Below are 23085 nucleotides of genomic sequence, written 5' to 3'. Positions count from 1 at the left end.
GATCCAGAAAGTCGAGTGGTTACATCTAGCTATCTGAAGCTGTTGGTTGGAATATAGTTAGAGAATGCAAAATAAGAATTCAAAAGTTCCTCCAAAATTGATTTTCAAATTGTGGCTGTATCATATTGATGATTAATTATTAATTATGACATAATAAAGTCTACTATGTGACTTCTAAACAACTACAATGAAAAAAAATGTAAGAACGCAATACAAAAGTAGACATAGAACTCCCAAATTACAATGGTTTTACATTGCCCACAATACCTTATTACTGATGGGTCTTGAATCCCAACGTAAGCAAAGTAGCAAGTTTGACTCGGAGTCCAAGGGCTAACTTTTCGCCGGCTTTTTGTTGGTTTTTTTTTAAAATTTTTACTAGATTACTTTTTCCCTATATTGTTTGTCTTGGCAAAGGAGATCAAAAAATTATAAAAATATAACTCAAAAATGTTAAGATCTCTAAAAACAACGCTAAAGACAATGAAAACGTCTTTTTTAAAAGAGTTTTTTTTTAAGTGTCCTTTTAGCCATCTTTTGTAAAATAAAATTCAATTTTGGGCTTGATTATTTATGTCCTATTTTTTTGATTCTATTCGTCAAGCCGAACGCTGTAACGTAATTTTTTTTACTTATATCTGCTAAAAATTTGGAGTAAACAATACTAAAAAAGAGGATGCTAGAAATTTTGCCAAAAAGTTGGCCAAGGCCCACGGCCCACGGGACCCAGCCACCGGAGACTAGAGAGTAGAGACAGACAGCCCACCCCGCCTTTTATAAGTATTCTCCACGATCTACAACTTCTATTCTTCGATTCCCACTACAGTTTTCTCTCTCCTAGACATTTCGTCGAACTTCTCCAGGGCGAGCGACCCCCCCACAACACAGCAATCGCCAATGTCTCTGCGACCCAATTCTCGCGCGGAGGGCCGGAAGAAGTCGTACAAACTCGGCGTCGACGGCGACGAAGCGCGGCGGCGGAGGGAGGACAATCTGGTGGAGATCAGAAAGAACAAGCGAGAGGACAATCTCTTGAAGAAGCGCAGAGAGGGTCTGAGTAATCATCATCCTCAGTCTCTCCAACTCTCTGATGCTTCTCAGTCCACCCCTGCCGCCATCGAGAAGAGGGTAATAATTCCCGTTTTGCCCTCGCTGAGAATTTCATATTTCAGTTGCCCTGATCGAGGGGTTTGTTTTATTGAATTTGAATTGTGTATGGTTCTTATATATATATATAGAGTCACGTAATCCTTGAGTAGGACCCTTGCGCTTTCAATCCTCGTGCTCCGCTCAAGCTGTCGTGATTTTGAGTAGGTTTGGAATGTTTTTGAAAGACGTTTTCGTGCTGGCGCTTGTGCTCGGGTTCCTGCTCGCGCTCACTCATCCACATTATGTGGTGTAGGTTTGGTTGATAAGAGAATTGGGGCCAAACTAGACGAGCCTACCCTAGCGGACTTTTTTGCAGTGTTCTAAAAGACTAGGCGGCCAATTAATCGGCGCCTATGCGGTTGTCTAGGCGCCGGGCCGATTAATCGGTCGCTAGGCGCGATTAATCGGTTAGGTGGGCTAGGCGCTAGGCAGATTAGGCTGGGCTAGATGGCTAGGCACCGATTAATCGCTTAGGCGCTAGGCGGTGCTCGGCCGCCCGACTATTGTCTAGCGACTTTTAGAACACTGCTTCTTTGGTTGATGTTTCTGGACTGAGTTTTGGAAAATGTGTTCAATTTATCTGTCTACTTAATTTGCAAAAGAATCCCCTTTCGAGAAAACTTTAAACATGTGCTGTACTTGTCAGAAGTCATAAAAACTAGAAGATGAATAAGCTATGAAGATGAGTATTTTTGTTCTTAAAAAAGGTTTCTGAAATGTTTTTTCGCAGAAATGACACTGAAAACAAATATCGCACATTAACTTTGTTTTCCTCTATTCAATGCCAACCAATCATTATGGTTATTTTTTCAGTAGCTGCCGATCTGCTGCTACATCCTGCTTCTTCATTTTGCTGTTTCATGTATACTTAATGTTCTGAATATAGCCTGTTAACTTCAGTCAATAGGTTGAAGTTTTATCTTTGTAAATTAATGATCACCCATCACAGTTTGGAAGTTAACTGGAAGCCTGAAGTGCTATTTAGTTTTTGTTTCGTTTTGAACTTGATGTGTGTAAAATCTTGCAATTCCTTATACTGTTTGTAAAGCCTTTCAGACCCGGTTTCTTTTTCTCTTAATTTTGTGGCTAGCAATGGAGCATCTAGATGTAGTTCTAATATAAATTCATTTTGGTGAACTAATTATTGGGAGTGTGTGGTTGTTTACAACCAATGCTCAATTTTGCTTTAAATTCACTTTTAGTTGTTTACTATATCGTAACAGTTGGAAAGTATTCCTTTGATGGTGCAAGGAGTATGGTCTGAGGATCCTGGAGCGCAAGTTGAAGCAACCGCTCAGTTCAGAAAGCTATTATCAATTGGTAGGTGCGGAGTACTGGAAATGTTTATGATACTCAATAGACCTGTTTTAAGTATTGTTTTGCTGTGTTCCCCAGAGCGCTGTCCTCCTATAGATGAAGTGATAAAAGCAGGTGTTGTGCCTCGATTTGTGGAGTTTCTTGGAAGGCATGATCTGCCTCAACTGCAAGTAGGGAGTTTTTGCACTTCTAATTGTTTTCATCTGAACTGATAGTTCCACTTCCAATAGATTAAATTAATCTAGCACCATCTTGATAGCCTTTTTTTTTTTACTCAGTTTGAGGCAGCATGGGCTTTGACCAATGTTGCTTCCGGGACATCAGAGCATACTCGAGTTGTTATGGAAAATGGCGCTGTCCCCAAATTTGTGCAACTTTTGAGCTCTGGCAGTGATGATGTCCGCGAGCAGGTAACTACTGCATATTTCTCTGACAACCCTGGGTGTCTCGGTTCATGTGACCTAGTTTGCTTAAATTTTTGGAGATCTTGTTGAAATTGTTCTCAAGTATATGACTGGCCTTTATTAACCATGCTGCAGAAGCACTTTTCTGATTGAATTTGCCTGGATTCTCTATTTCACAAATTTAGATGTTTGGAATTTCCATTTTTCTTGGTAGCTTTCCTCTAAATGGAAATGTTGCCATTGGGGAGCTTGGATGTCTTCACGCCATTCTGCTTCTTTCTTTTATTTTTCTTTTCCACTAGCCTTTTCTGAATTTTATTACTAGATCCCTAGGCTCCGTTCAGTTGTCAGGAATGTTGTGTGGGAAATTGGTTCCCAGGAAAAGTGAAGTGAGGTGAAGTAAAATAAAATGAAATTTATTTTCCTGTGTGTTCTGTCGACAAGAAATCTTGCAGGAAAACAAGAATTCATTCCTTTTGGCAAAACCTATTTTGTAGGAAAGTGTTTCCCAGTGGGAAAGTTGAAGTTGTTGATCCTACAACTTTCCTGGTAACTGAACATAGGAAAGTTGATTTTCCCGTCCTTTCCCATCCTTTCCATGCAACTGAACAGGGCCCTAGTTTCCAGAATCTTTTGCCACCTTTCTGTTTTTTAAATTCCAAGTACGCCAAGCACCTAATGGTTTCCCAATACAGGTCCATTAGTATTATTTTTGTTGTGAGGCTTTTGACTACTTATGAATTTGCATATCTCAACTTTTGTGTCTTACAAACAGGCAGTATGGGCTTTGGGTAATGTTGCTGGTGACTCTCCAAGTTGTAGAGACCTTGTTCTTAGTCACAGTGCGCTTATGCCTTTGCTAGCTCAGTTGAATGAACACTCAAAATTGTCTATGCTGAGAAATGCTACATGGACTTTGTCCAACTTCTGTCGGGGCAAGCCTCCAACACCATTTGAGCAGGTTGTAGATATCCCAAAGTCTTTTTAAAAATAATCTTGCAGATTTTGTGGGTTATATAATCTAATAACGCTGCTACTGGAATGAGTTGTGTATTTAGAGCTTGAGCTAGCTCTTTAATCAACTTGTTCATACTTGTTTATTCATTAATAACCCTATTCGAGCATGGTTTTGAAGTTCATTTCACAAATGAGCCTAGATCAGTCTTGTTTATGTCAGAGATATATGCCTCCTTTGACTACTGTCTAATTCTTTCAACATAATGTGCCTGTTTTTCTTTCTAGATTGATATTTGACCTTGGAAGGTGAATATTGTATGCCACAACGTGAAAAGAGGGCACACATCATTAGATTTGTGTCCTTTTTTCAAGATCATGTGGCTTTTTATCCTTGACCTGTGATAGATATGTGTGTAATGTAGTAGAGATATTCCTATTTGTTCATGCCCTTGTCCAGCTTTTTCAAAGCCTTCGCAAACGTAGCATGTCACTGAATTTCAACCTGTCAACCAGGGCTGATCTTGGCTCATGATTCAGGATTGAACATTTTGGCCTTGTTCGTTTGGGGGACTCAAAAACCCTGGGCACAGTCTCCAATAAATTTTCTCTATCTATCTCTCTTCACTCATTACCCTCAAAAACCTCCCTCAAAACCCCCAAATGAACAAGGTTGTTCCTCACTGTGGTTATTCCAACAAACCAAAAGACTATGTAGGTGTCTGGACTTGTCTTGTGACAATATCATGGAGCTTCTCCCAATGGAGTGGGCTTTCCCCTAAGTTGTAGAATGGTAACTCCACTTGTAATGCACATGCCAGTATGTTATTCTTGCGGATCAGACGGTAACAATACGTATTTAGAGGGATTAGTATACCATCGCAGCCTCATTCCAGTTAGCCAACCGCTGCCCTAAAGGTTTGTTTTTGTCTCATTTTGGGGTGTCATGTTGGGGCTGATGATAATTGGCCCTTTGACTAGCTGCATTCAGGTGGAAAGTTAGCTTATGATAATTGCTTCTTTTTGTTAATTGCCAGGTGAAACCTGCATTGCCAGTTCTTCGGCAACTTATCCACTTAAATGATGAAGAAGTTCTAACAGATGCTTGCTGGGCACTCTCTTATCTTTCAGACGGCCCAAATGAAAAAATTCAAGCTGTGATAGAGGCAGGTGTCTGTCCACGACTGGTGGAGCTTCTTCTGTAAGTTCTTTTTTTTTTTCTTCTCTAAATAACATAAACTATGTCGTTGATTTTTTTAGTTCAGATTCCCCTTTCGTTTTATTGAATTAGTTGTCCAAAACAAAAAAATTCCTTCTTTTTGCAAATTACCAATAAAATTTCCCTTCTTCTAGGGATGTACTTCTTCCATGCTATTTTCTTGGTGATTGCTGGATCTTAAAGTTGTACTAACTAAAACTTGTTTTCCGCAAGTCATCCATCGTCAACGGTACTTATACCTGCTCTAAGGACAGTGGGAAACATCGTTACGGGTGATGATGGACAGACTCAGGTATTGATGATTTCTACATGTACCCAGTTATCCCATGATTCTGTCATTTTGATGCAATATTGTTTCTCTTGTTATTCATTGATTTCTGTATCAACACTACTAGCAGGTTACAAATACAGAAATATAATATTCACATGACCAATTATTAGATCTACTTGTTTATTACGTTCCTAAATTATTCACGATAGTGAATTTGTTGTTGGCAATCTAGTCAGTTACATTCAGCAGAGGCAAAACACTTCCAACTTTCTAGCAAAGGATTGTGATTCCATTTGTCTAACAAAGAGAAAATGTGGGTTTGTGATGTACACAAGTGATTGATACTTGGGGGAAAAGACGTTTCTTTCATTTCGCCAAAAAGTTGTTCCTGGGCTATTATAACATCCGAGACCTCAACATCCTACCTCCGTGCAGCTGGACCACAACATCACCATGCATCCACAATGCTGCCTCTTCATGTGCCACCTTCATCTCCCTCTCTGGAATGCCTGAACTCGCTGGTTATAATGTAAAGATGAAAACTATCCTTCATATCCACCTGTTGAACCACTCGACACCACCTTCGCTTCCTGTACTGGACCATCCTCTAAATCGACCCAAGAAAACAACATCCCAAGAACGCCAAAATTTTTATGAGTTTATCATCTGCTCTGCTGTGCCATGCTGCGGCCCCAATGAGGAACCATCTTTCAGTCTGGAACATTCAATTGCACTTCGTCAAGGTTTAGCCTCCAAATATAAGATGGGGAAAATTTTCGGTTTGACCCCATGTGTTTTGGGCTCAAATTTGATTATCAGCACATAACCACCCTGTGGTTGTTGGACCAATGTGCACAGTTAGAGTTTCCATCTAATTTAATTGGAGGTGAGGTTCACACACCTCTGTCAAGAGTGAATATGAGTACAACAACAATTATGATACAAAATACCCTAATCTATCTCCAAAATTCCACATGTGCCATCCGTCTTCTTCCTCACTTCTCCCTCTTTTCCTACATCAGAAAACCTACTATGTTCCTCCATGGTCTCTCTCTCTCTCTCTCTCTCTCTCTCTCTCTCTCTCTCTCTCTCTCTCTCATGTTCTTGAATCATGCCCATGGACAAATAAATAAATATTCATCTACAACAAAATGGGTCCTAATTCATACTAACTTGCAAAATGGGTCCTAATTACATGAGAAGAATTTTAAACGGACAAATATGAATTTGTATATGTATAGTTGCATATATACTTATAGGCTTTTGTGTGTATATTGTTGTAAAGCTATATATGTATTGGGTTCCTAACACAACAGAACTTCTTTCTTTAACCAAATGTAGATCAAACCCAAACCACTAAACTCCAATCCAAAATTCCAATGAAAAATCCAACCTCATCCTTATCGCCGATGTCGGCCACGACAACAATTGCCGATCGTTGTCTCTGCCTTCTCTTTGCAGCTTATTCTCTCTCTCTCTCTCTCTCTCTCTCTCTCTCTCGCGCGCGCGCGCACTAATGGAACCGAAATTGCATATCCCAGTTGAAAATCTTACCCACATCGAAAACCCCAGTCTTTAATTTTTTTTTTTGGGTCAAACGGAAATTTGAAAACCCGTCTTTAATTGTGCCTTGGTAAAAATCGAGTTCTTCCCTATTTATTTACATATGTGTATGTTATGACAAGTGGGTTGGTCAGAATATATGTAGGATCGAGATAAGGTGATTCTGAACTGAGCACGTGGATTTTGATGTTCTTGAATAGTGATTCAAGTTTTGGCAACTAGACAATTAAATTGTCGCAGTTGCTGAATAGAGGAATACAAATTTGAATCGAAGCCAATGATTTGATTCAACCAAATTGATTTATCCATTCTGTTTTTCATTTGGGTATGTTTTTGGCAGAACTGAAGTAAGTGTTTTTTTTATCAGAAATTCAGCCATCAAAGTTCTCCCCCCACCCACACACCCCCTCCCCACCAACGCATCAAAGTTCTCCCCCCCTCCCCACCAACGCGCGCGCACACACTCTCTCTCTCTCTCTCTCATATATATATACACACACACACACATGTGTGTGTGTGTGTGGTCATATTTTAAAACAATGTTCTAAAAAGCGCTAGGCGGGCGGCCAACCATCTTCAAGCTTCGAGACCTATTAATCGGCCAGTTGATTTTTTTTATTTTAAATATTCTACAACCTCCCTACCATCAATAATCACAGTTTTTCTAGTTGATGTGATATATCTTCTCTACCATCAATACTTACCAGTTACTACACGTCTACCGGTCTACACGGCTACGGCCTACACCAAACGGTCCAAACCATAAATTTACAATACTACACTACTCTGCTACTCAGACTCAAGTGTTAAATTTTGTAAAAAAAAATACTACACACTATAGAGGGGGGATCAAGAAATTACAGAGAGAGAGAGAGAGACAGAGATTACAAAGAGAGGGGGATCAAGAGAGAGGGATCGAGAGTTACAACAGTCAACAATGAGGCGCAGTGGCGGTGAATGGTGATGAAAGGCGTCGGCGATGACTAGCGTCGGCGATGACCGGTGTCGGTGATGAGAGGCGATCGTCGATGTACTGGTGTCGGCAGTAGGCGATGACTGGGTTTCTTCCCAGACCCAGATCGATGAGAGGCTGATCGAATGAGAGCCCTAACACAGTAATTCGAAGCCCTAAATAATCTGGTATGAGTATAACAGTTACCCCCTTCGTTTTCTAAAAATTCAGATTTACCTTGCCTAATCGTCCATGAATCGATTAATCGCCTATCGCCGCCTACACGCCGACCAATTAAGCGGCGATTAATCGCCGCCAAAGTCCGATTAATCATCTAGCCGCCTAATTCAACCTTTTAGCCATTAATCTCATCGGTCAGCTCAAATTTCCGATTAATCGCCCATTAATCGGCAATTAATCCCGCCTTTTAGAACACTGTTTTAAAAAGATCAAACCAATAAATTTGCTAAGAGAAGAGAGGGCTTGAGAGATTGAGATGGAGAAGACAAGGGCATTAGAGTCCTTTTACACATTCTCTTTAACAGAGTTCTGTTACTTGAATCAGCACTAGTATTCAAGTAATTTTATGTCCTCTCAAACTCCCGAAAAGCAGCAACCATGAAAATCTTTGGCCAATTCCTGCAACATCTTGCTGATTCAACCAATTTAAAACCATATGAAAACTTTGAAGCGCAAAAGCCATTCCTACCGTCCCATTTACTAAAATCGTTAGAATGCTACCCATTTTTGCTATCTCTGACAAACGCGAACTCTTCTACCCAAATTGAACAACCTTCCTCATGTTTGATCTAGCATGGAAATGCTTTTCTGCTATCCCTGCACTATTCATATGTGTCTATTATGAGGTAATCAACATCATGCAAGTGAGCATATAACTGAGAAGGATAATTCAATGTTCACCATAGAAACAAGTTACAAGTGTTTCACATGTAAAATCTCCAGCTTACCTTCTACCTTTTACATTTTATAATCAATCGTTATAAGTAAAGAGAAAGTAAACAAAGCCAAACTCTCAATTTCCAAGCAACGAGAAGTATACCTCATTTTATTTTGTCAGCAATCTCACGCTTTGCTTTAGAATTGTAAGTTATACAAAACTGCCTCGAAGGGGTGATGCTTTGAATGAAGGGTATGATGCTTTTTGTAACCGCAAACAAAAGGAATCTAAAATATGTAGATACTTGCATGTGCGCCCGTGTGTGTCTCTCTCTCTCAAACTGATTTTCTTTTTTCTCTGAGTGAGATACTAGCTCCTTTATCTTTTGCAGTTTATAATAGATAACCATGTTCTCCCTGGTCTCTTCCAACTTCTCACAACAAACCACAAAAAGAGCATCAAGAAAGAAGCTTGCTGGACAATTTCAAACATCACTGCTGGCAATCGAAGTCAAATTCAGGTATTGGATTTCTTGACATATCTATTAATCCAACGGATGTTTATGTCTGCAAACTATACTTGACCCACTATGCAGAAATATTTATGTCGGTCAACCATGACTCACAGGGATTCATTGGTCGTAATGAGGGGTTGATATCAGCACCTTTGCTTTATCTATGACCTATGGGTTCTTTTCCCCTTCTTATTTTGTCTTTATTTGAGATTGTTGTCCTAGATCGATATGCTACTGGAAAGAGCAGCTTGTCAGTTGCTTAAATTTTAATTTATTTTGCAGTCAAGGAGTGCAAGATAAGGAGAAGGTGAGTGAATGAGTCTTCAGTGACCTGAGTGATTTATGCTCGTTCTTTCTACCATTATTTTTAGATTTTCTTTTCACAATCAGTTGGAATGAATTTTTTTTTTCTTCAGAATTTGCTCGTTTCAATTTTGAATACAATGTTTAAAAATACTTTTCAACTATCGTTTAGTTCTATTTCTATGGGAAATTTTTTTGTTGTTGGAAAATATTTACAGTGTATAATTGTAAACCACCTAGACAAGCAGTTATTTTAGTTTTATGTTAAGAAAAGGAGTACTCACAGATAGCCTAGAGAGCCTGTCAGAAGAGCACTGGAGATGAACCGAACAGAGCCTTTATCTTTGTAGTGATCTCAGAATGGTGATTTCAGAATTGAGTGGAACTACTCACAGATAGTTTAGAGAGCGTGTCAGAAGAGGGGCACAAAACAACTCTTGTTATGTTTGCCCAGAGAAGTTATATATTTTGTTTTGCTTGACAATATCAAGTTAATTTCCAGTTCCCTTATTAAGTGACATGGTGGATTAGCAACACATATTAGTAGCCATATTTATTTTTGTGCTTTCACTATAACAAGAAATGGTGGAAGCAGTTTCTGTTAAGCAGTACCATGAAATAGGCAACGGGTGATACATTGGGAACTGGGAAAAAGAAACTTGGACTAAGCCCAGCGCACAATGCACATATACTTCTGCATAAGCTAGCAGGAGAGTTGATTTTGGATTTGCCTTTTTATATTTCAAATCACATACTCTGTTTCATTCTTTTCTGTTTCTGGAACAGGCTGTTATTGAAGCCCATATCATCCTACCTTTGATTCAACTTCTAGAGCAAGCAGAATTTGACATCAAGAAGGAGGCTGCCTGGGCTATCTCAAATGCTACCTCGGGAGGATCTCCTGAGCAGATTCGGTGTGCCTTCTATGTCTATTTCTGTATAAGCAAAGTATAGCTCCATTGGCTGTTAAGCTATGTTCATCATATATGAGCAGGCCTCGGGTTTGGCCCCTTTTTTACTCATCAGTAGAAGAGGAATCGGCAAACAAAGGCATTGGGTGAGGAAAGAAAACCAACAATCAACTTCCCACTCTTGATGTCCTAGGATTCTGCTAGTTTAGATAGACACTTTCCTCTTTTCTTTTTCCATTTCCCTACAAATTTAGGTCAAAATATTCAGTTGGTGCGAACTATAGTAGTGTTTTGCCATCTTCGCTAGAAAAATACCTCAGGTAAGTAATCGAGAATGCCTTCCTGGTCAGTAGTCATCATAGCTACTTAGTAGGCCCTTTCTTGTTTACAGCTCATCAGGTACACAGTTTCGGAAAGAAAGAAATACTACTGCTGCATTAGTTGACCCAATTAATTCCGAAGACTAAAATATCCCTACAAAAGATGTGAGATAGCAAAAATCCCCTAAAATACATTTCACAAATGATAGATGTTACTACATAACAAGAAGTTAATCTTGTATGTTGAATTTCTTGTGATAATTGATGATTGCACTAGCCTTATTTTGCTTATAAAGGTTGCTGAATTAACACAATTCAGTTGGTCATTCCACTTATACGTAATGTAGCGCCAGAAGTGAAGATTGAGAAGAAGAATTTGAAGTATAAGAAGAAGAATGATGAGGAGAGAAGCAAATGAAAGAAGAAAAGAGGATACAGATTCCAAATCAATATCTCAGTATCAGAATCATCATATCTATCTCTACCATTACATATGTGCCTATTGTAGTCAAACCAAGTAAATGATAAATCAAATTTGGAGACAAGTAGGAAAAAGAAAAATAATTAATATCCTTAACTTTATCGACTTCCTAAATACTTGAGAGGTCCTCAAGCAGGATAGATTTTTAGTCTTCAATCGATCTTCATCAATCCCTTTCTTGTCCTCATTGTATGTCCACATGTATGTGGCAAATAACTTATTGAGCCAAGGCATGCACTCATGTGCGCAATTGCACTCCTTGCAGATTTTTGGCGAGCCAAGGTTGCATCAAGCCACTGTGTGACCTTCTAATCTGTCCTGACCCACGGATCGTGACTGTGTGCCTTGAGGGGCTTGAGAACATCTTGAAAGTGGGTGAGGCTGACAAGGAAACTGGACTAAACAGCGGCATAAATTTATACGCACAAATGATTGATGAATGTGAAGGATTGGATAAGATCGAGAATCTCCAGACCCACGACAACCATGAGATCTATGAGAAGGCTGTGAAGATGTTAGAGAGATACTGGGCTGAGGAAGATGAGGAAGAACATCATGTCCAGGACGGAATAGATAGAAATCAACAAGGTTTTAATTTTGGAAATGCCCATCCCAACCTTCCAGCTGGCGGATTCAAATTTGGGTAGGGGGAAGCTTTAGAGTCAATTTGTGGTTTTATTTTACAGGTCATCTTATTCCTTACGTTATTTGAATGAGTTTTTGAGAGTTTGTTGTCCGGTTTCCTTGTCGCCTAAAGTCAGGTATTTTTTTGGGTCTGACAGAGGCTGAATGTGTTTATGGAATGCGTTCAAGTGTAAGGGGTTTAACTTGTGATTTCATCTTGATTTGTATATTCTATGGTATTGTGAAGGTTATATCTGACGATTTACTCCGACGTGAACTGAAGATTTTACCTGGTACTTGTTGGAGCCAATTTCTTCTATTCTGATATGTACTGATTAAGTAGGAATCATGCAGTTTCAGCTGAAACACAATCGTGGTGACACTCAAGAAGGTCAAATTTCTGACAATAACCAGTCTTTGGACATCAAATGGTGCAAGCGAAACTACCAAAACTGGATCTCTTTGGTGGTGTTACTTTTCAGTTGCTAAATTTACTATTAATCCTGTATTCAGCAATGGTACTATTATTAGATGCCGAAGGCAAAATCATAAGTTAAAATGCTTATGTAGCTTTACAGTCGAATTAAAATATGGCATTATCAAATCATATTTCATTCAGATTGAAGAAATTGAGCCTAAAATGGTAACTTCATCATTCTGAGTTGATTTTAGTATTATACCTAAGTGAATGTGCTATCTTTTGGCAAAAATTTGGTGATCCAAGGCTACCGTCATCTTACAGTTGCGACTTCAGGGATTTTGACTAGTAGTGTTATTTTAATTTTCTGTAAAGTCACAATTAACATATCTACTAAATAAACAAATGAATCTACACTTCTCAAATCTTAAGCAAAAGAGTACTTTTAATAATAACCGTTCAAACAAAAACTAATTACATGAACTTTTACAATTGCCCTCAATGAGATTTCGTATTTTGAAATCTTTGCATAATAAGCTCATTGTCAATGCTCCTAAATATATCTCGGATTCAATTTAATAACCAAGCCATCATTCATCAATTGATCTCTCTCATTCAATTCCTTAGCCGAGTCTTTATGATTTTTATAATCAAAATGCTCTTTCCATGGTTGTTGTAGCCGTTGGGTAAAATCGTCGTCAATTTAACGAGCAAGTCGACCAATGGACATGTGAGATTTTTTTTCTTTCTCCTCCAACTCTTTAGCAAGGTCACCAACTCCTTCCTTTGAGCTCACCTTACTGCCTGCTTGAGCGCATATCAACAATGTAATTCTCAAGTTGACTATTAAGTGCCACGAGGTCTATTGCTAAAAAATCCCCATGGATAGAGTTTAGCAAGGTGAATTAGCATTTGCTTATCAAAAGCAGAAAATGAATCAGTAGTAGGGTTCAAGCACACCCCACCACCCGCTGTTAAAACCTCTGTAAAGGAAGCGATTGTTAAGCTGCTGAAGCTGTAAATCTACCATGAAACTAAGTAGTTAAGTAGTTTCGCCTCCACAAATTCAGAAAAAATCCTTACCGATATCAGGTTGAACTGATTTTTTATAGGGCTCCATAAAAAATTGTTTAAAAATAAATGGACGGTTCGAATTATCTTTGTGGGACCTGAGGTGAGCCCCACAAAACTCATATGTACATAGTATGTACATTTTATATGTACCCATAGCTTTATTGTTTACTAAATCGATCACCCCGTAGAATAGATCATTATATACTCCTCCCATACTCTACCTTGTAGATTAGAAGTGATCCCTCCGTTTTCTAGTAAGTACTTTGTCAAGTATGACAAGGGGAATAGGTAACATCCCACTTTTCGTGTGCAAGGCTTTTGTAAAAGCAAATACTCCATAAATTAGTAAGAAAGTCAGAGCTTTTTCCCAGTATAATTTACAAAAAGTTAGCTTCAAAATTGTACTTTGCTACATTTCTACATGATTTGAAAGATGAGTTAGTAGAGTGCACTCCAGCAAACTCTACAAATTCTAGTGTTTAATAATTTTATGTTTTTTACTGATTTAATATCACATTGACCTCATTTTCTTTTTTAACATACTACAATTTGTTGTTGTCACCTCTTGTTTTTCTAGCCTTATCTCTTGCCAAAGAATTTACTAGATATCAATGATTTTTTTTTTAATTTATGAAAAGTGCTAGAATTTTTTGGGTGGAAAAAATATTTTGTTAGTTTTTGTTTGCGTACCGGACAAATATTTTGGCATGGAAAGGAGTAGTATTTACTGGCAATAGGGAATGACAAAAGGATAAAAATATATAATAAATAGACATGGAAATTACATTAACATTCTAAAGTAAAGGGAAAAGGGAACAAAAATGTATTCTTTAATATGTGAAGGTTGTTAATCTTCAAATCTGTAGATAAATGATAGAAATTTAGACAGAGTGTTAACTTTTGAAGGTTCAGTGGGAGCTTCTAATATATGACTAAACCTTCAAATCTCTTACAGCTTTTTGGTACGAGAGAGTTCGCAAGAGAAGAAAAGAAACGGGGAGAGAACTCAGAGCCCATTTCAGAACCAAAAAAAGATCTTTATTTTTTAAGAAGGCAACTTCAAACTCAAAAATTATAGGTTTATTGAAATATAAAAATATGTAATATGGATCTTATTTGAAAGAACTTGATGAGATCTTTTATACGATACAAAAAAAAATTGAAAAATTATTTTTAATTTACATTATTTTTAAGTTTGAAAATATGAAATAAGCTGCTTATTTTTAAGAAGGTTTCTGAAATGGGGCCTCAATCTCTCCCTCGTTTGGAAGGGGAAGAAGGCCAGAGAGGGTGAGAGATGGAGGGAGACCAGAATCCCTCCCAAGCCCAGTTCCGTTTCTCGCCAAAAGTGGCGAGATTTTGTGAGAAAGGGGAGCATATGGTCCACCCATAGTCGGATCGTCGTCGGACGAGCGACTGTGCGTTGCCGAAGAAGAGAGAGAGAGAGAGAGAGTACTAGGTTTGCCGGAGATGAGAGGGAGAGAATTTCAGCTCGTCGGAGAGTCGCCGGAACTTTACCAGTCGCATGTGAGAATTTGATTTTCTCACTGTTATTGTTAAGGAAATGAATCACACATTACTTGGGAGTGGAATGAGTGATTACTTAATAACATCTGAGACCTCTCCACTCATTGCCAATTGGTTTTGAGATGGATATAAAGTTTCTACAAGGTATCAGAGCGGGGCCTGTTCCACCCCACTTTTTAAAAATTCACAATCCACACTCACGATGACAGACCAGCAAAAAGGCTGCATGGTGATAGGACCCAAAAGTGGTCACACGTGACAGATATCAAACGCGGCTGCACATGAGGGGGGATGTTGAGAAAATGAATCTCACATTACTTGAGAGTGAAATAGGTGATCACTTAATAACATTTGAGACTTCTCCATTCATTGTCAATTGATTTTGAGATGGATATAAAGTTTCTACATGGTATCAGAGCGGGGCCCGTTCCACTCCATATTTTATAAAATTCACAATCCACACCCTGCTATGACAGACTAGAGAAAAGGCTGCACGATGATAGGACCCAAAAAATAGTCATACGTGACAGATCTCAAAACGCGGCTGCACGTGAGGAGGAATGTTAAGGAAATGAATCACACATTGTTTGGGAGTGGAATGGGTGATCACTTAATAACATCTGGGATCTCTCCACTCAATGCCAATTGATTTTGAGATGGATATAAAGTTTCTACATGGTATCAGAGCGGAGCCCGTTCCAATCCATATTTTATAAAATTCACAATCCACACCCCGCGATGACAGACCAGCGAAAAGGCTGCACGATGATAGGACCCAAAAAGTGACTACACATGACAGACCTCAAAACGCGGTTGCACGTGAGTGGGGATGTTAAATAAATGAATCACACATTGCTTGTGAGTGGAATATGTGATCACTTAGGCCCCGTTCCAGAACATCTTCTTAAAAAATAAGTACTTATTTCACATTTTCAAACTCAAAAATAATGTAAATGAAAAATTATTTTTCAATTTTTTTGCACTGTATTAAATATCTCAATGAAATCTATCAAATAAGATCCATAGTGATAGGAAAATTATTTGCGTAAGCACATGATTTTTGAACTTAAAATTATTTTCTTAAAAAATAAGTATTTATTTATCGTTCCGGAACGGGGCCTTAAGAACATGTGGGACCTCTCTACTCATTGTCAATTAATTTTGAGATAGACATAAAGTTTCTAAAAAAATGAATCACACATTGCTTGGGAGTGAAATGAGTGATCACTTAATAACATCTGAGACATCTCCACTCATTGCCAATTAATTTTGATATGGACATAAAGTTTTTACAGTTATTTGGATGGGAGGGTGAGAAATCACACCCCTTTTCTTTCTTTTCCTTTCTCGCTAATAAAAAAGAACACATCCATTTCTTTTCTTTTCTCACCCCTTCATTCAGAGGAGCTGTTAGTTTTTTTGGCATTTGCTACCTGATAATAAGCCTTTTCGGCTACTTGTACTTTTAGGTCAGGGATTATCACGTGCAAGATACATTTTGTATGTATATATAGGTGTGGGTTCAATAGTTTTCGTAGTGGTGTCAAGTAGTGATAGGTTTAAAACATAATACATGTATATACTCCGGTAACTTCTGGAAAATTTTGGTTTATTGGGTTCACTTGACACCGTAGGTTGTGTATTGGATTCCAACGTGGAGTCGCCCTTGCCCCTGCCGTCTTGGCTTCTCCAATCCAATATCTTTTAAATCTCTTTTAGAGGACAATATTATTCTTATAATAAAAAAAATAGATTTAGAGGGTTTTACTATTCATAACAACTCCAACTCAATATTCTATTTCTTTCTCTATATTTTAGAAAAATCAATCCAAATCTAAAACATCACGTTGCCTCCAAAATTCAAATTCTGATATTTCTAACTTTAAAAAGACAATACTCAATATTAGTCTTATTTTAAAAATATTTTAATTATCTTTTTATTGGTACCAATTTTACAAAAAGGTAAATGTATAAAAACCAATTTGATGAATAAAAAGAGAATTGAAAAGGGTGAATAGTGAAATGGAGGAGATTCTCAATTTTTTGGTACTTCATATTTGGAGGATGAAAGCCAATCTTCCCAAATGGAGGAAAATATGGAAGGTGGGTAGGAGTGGATGTTTCGTCCAAAATGGAGGGATGAAGGAAATTTTGAAGAAATGAAGAGTGGGTAAGAGATGCCCTTAAGAATACAATAGATAGTTTAAGGAGTTTTAGGGTGCTTGTTGAAAGACATTAGCGAAAAAAATTTATTACGATTATTTAGGATTAAATGATTAAAAAAATTAAGATCTTCGTACCGGTTCAACTGAATTGAAACTTGGAGCAATATATAAACGATGTATTTATTCCGTTTGAACCGGAAATGTTTCAATTTTCATAAATAAACGGTGTATATTTTTTAATTTATTATTCATTGTTAAGACAAATTAAAATAATATAAAGTTCTTAGGCTCATTCTCTTTAACTTAACTTAAATCTGAAAATTGTTCTTATTTAATTTTTTTTGCATTTGTTAGTTTTGCGCCAAACTTTTGTGGGTCATTGATTCATCTTGACGAAAAGAATTGGAAAAGTAATATTTTTTTTTTACTTTTACCTAAGTATTTTGCTAAAAAGTGATTATTTCTCTCAATACTTGGGTAAAAGTAAAAAAAATAAATTATTTCTTCAATTCTTCTCGTCGAGACGAATCAATAACGCAAAACTAACAAATGCGAAAAAAAATTCAAATGAGGACAAAGTTTCGAAATTTAAGTTAAGTTTAAGAGAACGAAGTTAAGTTTAAGAGAACGGAGCCTTAAATATAAAGTTAAAATTTAAATGTAAAAAAACATATTTTAGTTGAAAATATTATTTGAGTCCAAATTAAAATTAAATAAGTAAATAAATTAATCAATTAATTAAATAAGATAATAGAATTAAAGAATTAAACAAAAAAGAATTTAGTTAAAAATATGGGAGTTGGGGACATTTTGATCTTCTTGGCAGTTGGGAAAACAGCTCTCAAGTTGGAACTTATGAAATGTCAAGTTGATGCGCATGTAAGACACCCATGAGCGCCCACAGAGCTAACTCTAGCATTTGCTCCTTTTATTAATAGAATCATACTATACATTTGTTGACAAAAAAAGTGAGTCGGTATGTGTAAAAAATGTTGGGAGTTTGATCCGCATGAGGTCTACTCATGTGCGCGCCCAATTTGTTAGAGAGTATTCACGGAGTCTACACCTTATCACATAGATCCAATATATATTAAATGATCCAATATACATTGAATGACTCATACCTTCACAGGTTCAATCCTTTTTCTATTTATCCAATGTGGAATTCAACTTTTTACACATATTCCTAAAAAAAAGATACTTCCTTTTATTATTATTATTATTATTATTATTATTATTATTATTACTATAGAAACAAATCCAAAAACATCATTGACTAAACTATTGAAGGTTTTCTAGCTTGCAAATGTTTGACTACCCAAAAATCGATCATCAATTAATGGATCAGTTGATTCTAATTTAAGGGTTGCTAGCTACCTTATGTATTTTATTTTTTGTTGAGAATTAAAAGGATTGTTAATTTACCAAATAAAACACAAGGGTGTGGGAATCACAAAAATACAAGTTGAAAGAAGGACTGAAATTCATTTGATCCAAGAGCTGATGTGTGCTCTCCAACTCTCTTAAGAAAACATCTACACTCTTACAAATATATTACAAAAATGTCATCAAAAGATGGATAGTGCCGTAAACATGAACAAACACCAATACTCCAGTTAATACAATAAATACGAGTAGCAGTACTATAAATAAATAGGTCCACCTTCCCCCCACCAATTCTCACACTTGGGTAGTAGTTAATGTTTACTCCTTCCAACAACCACTTCTGCCCTTGCTTTAATATCAGCCTTAAATACCCCAACCGTGTATATTTATTAGGGAATGACTTCGGTGTCCCCGGTCATTTTGGAGACACCGTAACTTTTGGCATAACAAAATCATTATGAGTATAACCAAAACCCATTACAAGCATAACAGAACCATAGCAAAGCATAACCAAAACCATAGCAAGGCATAACTTATTTGTTATGCCTTGGTTGGGTTTAGTTACGCCTTGGTTGGTTTTTTGAATATTCCTTGGTTATGCCTTGTTTGGGTTCTGTTATGTTTGTAATTAATTTCAGTTATGCTCCTAATGGTAAAGTTATGCCAAAAATTACGGTGTCCCCAAAATGACCGGAGACACCATAACATCATCTTACGGTGTCCCACATTTCTTCATTCAAATTACAATATTGCTTTCAATTTTCAGTAACTAGTTCTTGTTCCCCTTTCCCCGGCCCCCTGAAATCAATAAAAGAATTAATCCTAATTATATATAGTGGAGTATATATCTCGATAGTCTATATATTGAGGCGTGTGAATCCACATTTTATTCCTGTTGTTCATAGCCCGATATTTGTGGAGACGAATTCGACAAGATTTTAAAATATAAAATAAGCAAAACCAAACACACCCGTATGCCATATGGGGATTAATTACTACTCCCTTCGTCCATTGTATCCTCTCCAAAGTATCTATTTTCGCATACACTGGTTAAAATGTGTCGATATTCAAGGCTATTTTAAGCAAATACGATATCAAAACCAAACGGCTGACCCTTTTAGTATTCTGGATGGGGATAAACAAGTAGTGGCCAAAAAAAAATCTCCATTTTAAAATTACTCCTCCCTTCATATCTGATGATCTCTTTTATCGATTGAAAAAAACAAAAAACAAAAAAACATTAGCTTAGCTAGTGGCTAGTGCCCCTCTCCAAACCTTTTCTCCCTCCTCATCACCCTGCAGGTTAACAATAATCTCCAATTTTTATTTCAATACTCCAATTTTTATCCACTTTAACGAAACAAGTTATGATCAGTAATTTAATGCAACCCATTAATTATCCCGTACATTCAACATATTTACAATTTTCAAACTTAAAAATAATTGGCAACCAACACATGAGTATACACAGCCCTGTTCCGCTACAGGTTCTTAATGAATACTCCCTCCGTCCCGATTTGTTTGTCCATTTTTACTATTTACGACATCTTACAAAATTGTCTATATATTTTAATTTATAATATTTTTTATATGCAATATAGATATTGTTTGATAGATCTCAATTAGATCTAAAATATGATGTTTTCGAAATTATGTATAACATTATAGATTATGAGATATAGACAATTTTTTAAAAGACACGTATGTCGAAATTGGACAAACAAACTGGGACGGAGGGAGTAAGTACTTATTTACAATTTTTAAACTTAAAAAGAATGTATTTATGAAAATAATTTTTTGATTTTTTTACACCGTTAAGATCTATTAAACAAGATCTATATTGCACAAAAAAATATTTCAATAAGACTATTATTTTTAAGCTTAAAAATTACAAATAAGTGCTCATTTTTTAGAACTCTTACTAGAACACAACTCTTGTGATTTTAAAATAATTCCAAACATTATCTACACTGCAACCCAAGGAGTTTTGGTCAAATGGGCTTAAGAAAGTAATATGCACTTGTCTTTCATGAGGCCGCATGTTCGAATCTCACAAAAGCTCAACATTCCAAACCTTAAGGTCGACATTAAAGAGTTTGTTTGGTTGTTAACTTCAGGATCCTAATATTTATTGATATGTCGCAAGTTGACCCGAATATCCGTTATTAAAAAAAAAATGTACCTCCACTGCAGTCTGCACCTTCTATTATCTCTACAAGTATATAAAAGCAATATTGATTTTTTTTTTTGATCCAAAGCAATATTGATTACATCTACAGGAAATATAGGTAGATACGTAAACGAGGCAAATTTCACTGACCTCCCTTGAGGTTTCTGACACGAACAGAAACCTCCCCTGAGGTTTTTGAAATGACACTGCCCTCCCCTCCTTTACTTGACAATACCGAGGGATTCCCCCGCTGTTACCTGCCCGTTAGAAAGTGGATGGAGAAGGTGATGTCATTGTACTATACTTTTTACAATACTTACACTATCCTCACCAGACTCTTTACTCCTCTCATTTATAAAATATAAAATACAAACATCTCTACACTTTGTGCTCGTTTCACTTTGAAATTTTGTCCTTATTTAAAATGATTCATATTTGTTAATTTTCTGTCAAACTCTTGTAAATTATTGGTTCGTCTCGATAAGAGAAATTGAAAAAAGTAAAAAATTAAGACTTTTACCAAATATTTTGAGAAATTCAATATTTTGGGTAAAAGTAATAATTTTATACTCTTTTGATTCCTCTCGTTGAGACAAACTAATAATCCATAAAAATTTAACGCAAAACTAGCAAATACGAAAAAAATTCAAATATGAACAAAAATCAAAAAGCCTAAAAATCCCACAAACAAGCCTACATGAAAAAAATTGAATATGAACAAAAACTAAAAAGCCTAAAAATCCCACAAAAAAACCCACAAATTTTTTTTTCGTGCGGGCTTGTTTGTGGGATTTTTTAGGCTTTTTGGTTTTTGTTCATATTTGAATTTTTTTCGTATTTGCTAGTTTTGCGTTAAATTTTTGTGGATTATTGGTTTGTCTCAACGAAATGAATCAAAAGAGTATAAATTTATTACTTTTACCCAAAATATTTGGTAAAAGTCTTAATTTTTTATCTTTTTCAATTCCTCTTATCAAGACGAACCAATAATTCACAAAAGCTTGACAGAAAATTAACAAATATGAATCCTTTTAAATAAGGACAAAATCTCAAAGTGAAACGAGCACAAAGTGTAGAGATGTTTGTATTTTATATTTTATAAATCAGAGAGGTAAAGAGTCTGGTGAGGGTAGTATAAGTATTGTAAGAAGTATAGTATAATGACATCACCTTCTCCATCCATTTTCTAACGGGCAGGTAAGGGGGGGGGGGGTTGCTTTGGTATTGTCAGGTAAAGGAGGGGAGGACAGTATCATTTCAGAAACCTTAGGGGAGGTTTCTGTTCGTGTCAAAAACCTCAGGGAAGGTTAGTGAAATTTGCCCTAAACGAAATGCAAAATAGAGAACATTATTTTGAAATCCAATCTTCATGAAAAGTAGTGCATAAGGTGAAATTATACAATAATTTGGGAGTACCGCCACGTGGTACTCCGGACCACTTTACAATCACACATTCTTGTGGGGTTTACCACTAAGTGTATGGACCCCACAAGAATGTGTGGTTGTAAAGTGATCTGAAATACTACATGACAGTACTCTTAGACTATTGTATAATTACTCGTGCATGAGAATGTCTATGTTGACCGCAACGGTTAAGATAACAAAAAGCTCTAGAAAGTTATCATCATCATTATGAAGTTATTCAAAATTCAATAAGAAAAACCATACAACTAATAAAAAATATGTATTTGAAAGTAAACTATAAACAAGCTTCAAATGTATATATAGAGTAATATAAATCGCATCAATAAGGTTTAAATTGTCCATGCATGTCACATCAATAAGGTTTAAATTTTCCACATAAGTCCAATTATGAATAGCACTTTAATTTTGGAAAACAAAAGAAAAAACCGTGAATGTGCATTCGGCAAACGTGGTCACATGCCTTAATTGTGGTGGCCTCGTTTTACTAAAGTTTTTATTTTTTAAGTACTTATTTTCATTTCACAAGATATGTCATTATTTTACAATACATCACATTTAATTAAAAAAATAAGTACTTTTATTTTAGTTAGTGAAATACATCATATTAGAGATGTACTAATAGATTACAGTATTACAATACACCAATTTAATGCACTCATCTCAATAGATAAACATAAAATAGGAATATTATCATGAAAGAAAATTATTCATGTAAAACATATCACGCCCATTGTTCCCTCTCTTTCTTTACAAAATAGTCTTGCAAAAACTCTACACTTTAATTTGGTATTGTTTATCTTCTCCAATGTTATTAACGAAATAAGCAACAACATAGACATTGCTTTGGATCACGAAATTCATCATTTTGCAATGGAAGTGTACGAGGAGATTTGAACCGTTGGATTGCTGAACGAACGACATCCAAGCTGTGGAACACGGTACTGTGCAGCAGTTGCACAGTACCAACTCCGAAGTGTACCATTTTGGGAACGTGCTACCAAAACTTAACTCACAAAAGTATCACTCTTTCTTACGCAAGA

At 36.5% G+C, this 23085-nt stretch overlaps 1 protein-coding gene across 2 annotated transcripts; it reads left to right on the top strand.

Moving 5' to 3' along the window:
- Positions 1-774: 774 nt before the first annotated feature.
- Positions 775-12199, top strand: LOC131325600 (importin subunit alpha-4-like). Of its 2 annotated transcripts, XM_058357928.1 has the most exons (10): positions 775-1128; positions 2373-2469; positions 2545-2636; positions 2745-2876; positions 3646-3831; positions 4862-5025; positions 5257-5335; positions 9119-9247; positions 10331-10458; positions 11522-12199. In XM_058357928.1, the coding sequence occupies exons 1-10, from the start codon at positions 898-900 to the stop codon at positions 11901-11903; spliced, it is 1620 nt and encodes a 539-aa protein (XP_058213911.1). In that variant the 5' UTR covers positions 775-897; the 3' UTR covers positions 11904-12199. The 2 variants fall into 2 exon arrangements, with proteins under 2 accessions (XP_058213911.1, XP_058213912.1); XM_058357929.1 differs by lacking the exon at positions 3646-3831 and having other exon boundaries at positions 796-1128.
- Positions 12200-23085: the final 10886 nt, after the last annotated feature.

The sequence above is a fragment of the Rhododendron vialii genome, chromosome 5a (genome assembly GCF_030253575.1).
Source record: "Rhododendron vialii isolate Sample 1 chromosome 5a, ASM3025357v1".
Lineage (NCBI taxonomy): Eukaryota > Viridiplantae > Streptophyta > Magnoliopsida > Ericales > Ericaceae > Rhododendron > Rhododendron vialii.
The sequence above is the reverse complement of the archived record's forward strand: the minus strand, read 5'-3'. Positions and strand labels throughout refer to the sequence as shown.

What these genes read in the sequence shown, in the direction of transcription:
- LOC131325600 (XM_058357928.1), top strand. Translation starts at nt 898, where the DNA reads ATGTCTCTGCGACCCAATTCTCGCGCGGAGGGCCGGAAGAAGTCGTAC. An exon ending in CTGCCGCCATCGAGAAGAGG is followed by an intron (nt 1,129 to 2,372) that starts GTAATAATTCCC and finishes ATATCGTAACAG; the next exon opens with TTGGAAAGTATTCCTTTGAT. An exon ending in GTGATGATGGACAGACTCAG is followed by an intron (nt 5,336 to 9,118) that starts GTATTGATGATT and finishes TATCTTTTGCAG; the next exon opens with TTTATAATAGATAACCATGT.